The sequence below is a fragment of the Rhagoletis zephyria genome, unplaced genomic scaffold (genome assembly GCF_001687245.7).
Source record: "Rhagoletis zephyria isolate East Lansing unplaced genomic scaffold, Rhagoletis_zephyria_1.1 Rzeph_scaffold_34927, whole genome shotgun sequence".
Classification (NCBI taxonomy): domain Eukaryota; kingdom Metazoa; phylum Arthropoda; class Insecta; order Diptera; family Tephritidae; genus Rhagoletis; species Rhagoletis zephyria.
The window spans coordinates 1-3,499 of NW_016191982.1; the positions used below are offsets into that span (position 1 = coordinate 1).

The 3,499-nt window shown below is 48.2% G+C and overlaps 1 protein-coding gene across 1 annotated transcript; it reads right to left on the reverse strand.

Moving 5' to 3' along the window:
- Window positions 1-132: 132 nt before the first annotated feature.
- LOC108354310 (testis-specific serine/threonine-protein kinase 2-like) lies at window positions 133-2,371 on the reverse strand. The gene is made up of 6 exons (XM_017605505.1): window positions 2,333-2,371; window positions 2,035-2,266; window positions 1,857-1,992; window positions 1,666-1,788; window positions 1,250-1,612; window positions 133-883 (listed from the first exon to the last, which is right to left on the reverse strand). The coding sequence occupies exons 1-6, from the start codon at window positions 2,369-2,371 to the stop codon at window positions 133-135; spliced, it is 1,644 nt and encodes a 547-aa protein (XP_017460994.1).
- Between the last annotated feature and the right edge of the window lie 1,128 nt (window positions 2,372-3,499).

Consider the following 3,499-nt stretch of genomic DNA (forward strand, 5'->3'; position numbering starts at 1 on the left):
GGAGGAATTGTGACAAATCAAAGAGGAGCCAAACTGGTTTCCGATTGCAAAAGTGAAACTGAAATTAAAAGGGGCTTATTAGCAATGTGAAACAGTCTACAAACTCGCTCAATACTAACCTTGTTTGGAAGCTTAAGCTTCTTGAACTTTCTTCGGTCGGCCTCGACCTCGCTTTACTGGAGCAACAGTGTCTCCAGTGGCAGCGTCAGCGTGTTCGACGACGGTATCGGTATTGTCTGTAGTGTCCACAACCTTCTTAGGGCGACCTCGCTTTTTGGCTGGTTCCTTTGACTGAGCGGCAGTAGCCTTCTTCGGCGGGCGACCACGTTTCTTTGGAGTATTTGCCGGGCGTCCACGTTTCTTTGGCGAATGTGACTGTGGCTCACCATCCGACTCCTCCGGGTCCGTAACTTCGTCCTGGCCGACAGTGCTGGTGACAGCGGTTTCATCAGAGCGGTAAAACTGGGCAGCTGAAATGACGGCAGGAACGTCGTCGATGGAGCCATTTTCGGCTTCAACGGGATCGGCCGGCTTGATCACAGTGGCACTCTTCGGCGGGCGTCCACGCTTCTTGGCTGGGACAACGGGCGAAACTGCGTTTCCATTCACCTTAGCAGGGCTCTTTTTGCTTGCGGAATTGCTGATGACCGGGCTAGTGACAAGCGGTCCATTGCCGTTAGATTGGTTTGATGGAACAACCGCATCAGAATTCAAGGCAGAAGTGCCATTTTCAGCCGACTTGACAGCATTGGCATTCTTCGGCGGGCGTCCGCGTTTCTTTTTCGGGACAATGGGCTTAGCAACAGAAGAGGCGCCATTCAGCTCAGCGGGATTCAGTGAGTCCATCGCGTCGAGTGAAGCTTCGGCGAGACCTGGACTACTTCTAAATGGCGAAAAAATGGTTGATATCGCTGATTTGAACATAAGCTCACAAATCAAGCGCTGCGTTTCATTGATCCGAGAGAGACCGCGAACGAGAGCACAATGTGCTTGCTGTCAGAATCGCTGGCAATGCGTTCACTGCAGTGGCGCGCAGCTGCCTCTCAAATTCAGCGCTCACTCTGTGCGTTGAGGGCAAAGTTGGGTTTTTGAGTGCGGACAATCTTTTCGCCTCTACTCAGCGCCATAGTTGGCGTGTTCAGAAAATCGTTACACAAAAAAAGGCGCGGAACACTATCGCCGTCTGGTGTGGAGAAAGCTATTTTTGTTTTAATTTGGCTCTGATTTTTTATTTAGTAAAGTGAATCACCTCCTCAGACCGAGAGTCTTCCTAGCCTTGTCGATCATCAAGTCGGCCTCCTGGTAGATCACCGGAAAGAAGGGATGCTGACCGATGGCCCAAATGTCCAGTCGCTTTGGTTCATCAGGCTCCAGAAGCTTGCTGATGAGGTCCTTGATGTCAGTGCTTAGCTTTGGTTCAATGTCCCTTCGCAAGTGATATTCTCGGGTCATTTGCTTAGCGTACATCACATTTGGGCCTTCCTTGCGGTTGAACGGATAGTCCTGATTTACCAGAATAAAGAGCATTACTCCTAGCGCCCAAATGTCAGACTTGTATACGTTATATGGAATCTTCTTGAGAATCTGAGGAGACTGGTGACTTCGAGTGCCGCTAGTGGTAAAATATTGTCAGCTTTATGCTGCACGTTCTAAATACACTGTTACCAGAACGATCTATTCAGCTGTAACTGTCCATCGGCATCGTAGGTAATGTAGGTGCTCAGTCCAAAGTCGGCCACGATTGGATTGTCAAAGTCGTCGAGCAGTACATTGTCAAGCTTCAGGTCACTACAACAGCGATAAAATTGAATCTGAAGTGGAGTTTTATCAGGTGACCACTGTTTTCGGCGACTTACCGGTGAGCTACTCTGTTGTCGTGCAGGTACCTGACTGCTCGAACAATGTCACAAAACCACGACTTGGCGTTCCACTCGCAGCGAGGACCGCTCTTTCGCACCAGTGCGCCAATGCTGCCCTTGCACTGCGGCATCACTGGAAGTTAATGTGTAAAAGTGCTATAATTGTATTCTTTACCGAAAAGCAACACTTGAGTACCAGTGTAGACTTTGGATTTGGTGCGAAAAATCTCCCAAATGGCCATGCAGTTAGGGTGCTTTAGGCGACTGGTGATCTCCACCTCTCGGCGAAGGTCTCGGTCTAGCTTGCCAAAGTCGTCGACGTTTTTCACTTCGGTCACCTTGATGGCGCATGGTTTGCCATTTTTGAGCGCCTTGTACACGTTCGCCTGTCCACCCGAGTCCAGTGACTGAAGTGGTGCACAGACACAGGAACAACATTAACATCGCTCTTTCTCTATTGATACCACCTTTACCTGTAAGTGTTCATAACCACGCGCCAGTAGCGTTTCCATTACTGCATGACAAATTGTACTGAACAGTTTGAATAGTTTATATAAAAGTCTACTTTTCCAAGAAGCGAATAGATAGAATTTAGAGCAATTTTCCATTCAGTAGTAATGACAGCTTGTGAATGGGCAACAATTGTTGCTATATAATGCGCAACTACGCGTAACCCGGAATGGAATAGCTCGCAAGTGGAGTTGGAGAACACTATAGAAGGAGGACTCAAATGAGAAGAAAAGAGCTAAGACTACAACTCTTGTTATGATTACTTTAGGAGTGAGCTAGGAATCGGCAAACTTTTTCTTGCTCTGCTACCTCAGTCATTCGACTGACAGCTACTAGTTGCTTCACAGTGCCTGGAAAAACATTCGATGCGCAGCAAAATGGCTCATCCCAAACAACAGTTTTACGGTCATTTTGCCACACCATCAAAATTATCCACAACTACTACCACCACCACTTTTGCATTGCCTTTTCAGGCTGACCAAAATGAAGAGCCACTGGATCTGAGAACAAAAGCAAATAACTCGCAATATGCAGTTAAACCCTCAAAAGTTTTGAATAAGAGCAATCCGCTCAAAACTAAAACCGACTCGCAATCATCATTTACAAAAGCGCCCAAATGTCCTTTGCAAGTCCGACGACCCAAACGGCAATCGGCACTAAATGCCACGCAGCTAATTGCGTTTGAATGCCTGAACGGGGAAGCAAGCAGCGAATCACCAACTAAATATCCAGACATTTTTAAGGGTAAATTTGAATTGCCAACTCACGAGACAGCAACTAATCACCTGGCAAATGTTAACGAACATATTCACACAGTGCCGAATGAATCACCGAAAAGTGAGAGTGAATGTCTGAGTGAAGAGCAGCAGCAACCTCGGCAAGGCACAGTGGTGCACGCACTGTCTTCGGTGCGTATCCAGGAGACGGATGGTAGTAGGCGACTGGCCGGCGAACGAGGCCGTAAACTGGCAGGACGACAGTTCAACTGCGACCTGTGCAGTGGCTCATTTAGAACCCGACAAAACGTCATTCGCCACCGGAACGAGGTGCACCTCATGATGCGTCCCCATCGCTGCAGACTGTGCGGCAAAACCTTCAAGCGAACTGAGGGTCTACTCTATCACCAGCAA

Coding starts and splice junctions, on each gene's coding strand:
- LOC108354310 (XM_017605505.1), bottom strand. CDS start 2,371: ATGGAAACGCTACTGGCGCGTGGTTATGAACACTTACAG. Junction 2,267..2,332: donor GTGGTTATGAACACTTACAG/GTAAAGGTGGTA, acceptor GCACCACTTCAG/TCACTGGACTCGGGTGGACA. Junction 1,789..1,856: donor GACAACAGAGTAGCTCACCG/GTAAGTCGCCGA, acceptor TCGCTGTTGTAG/TGACCTGAAGCTTGACAATG.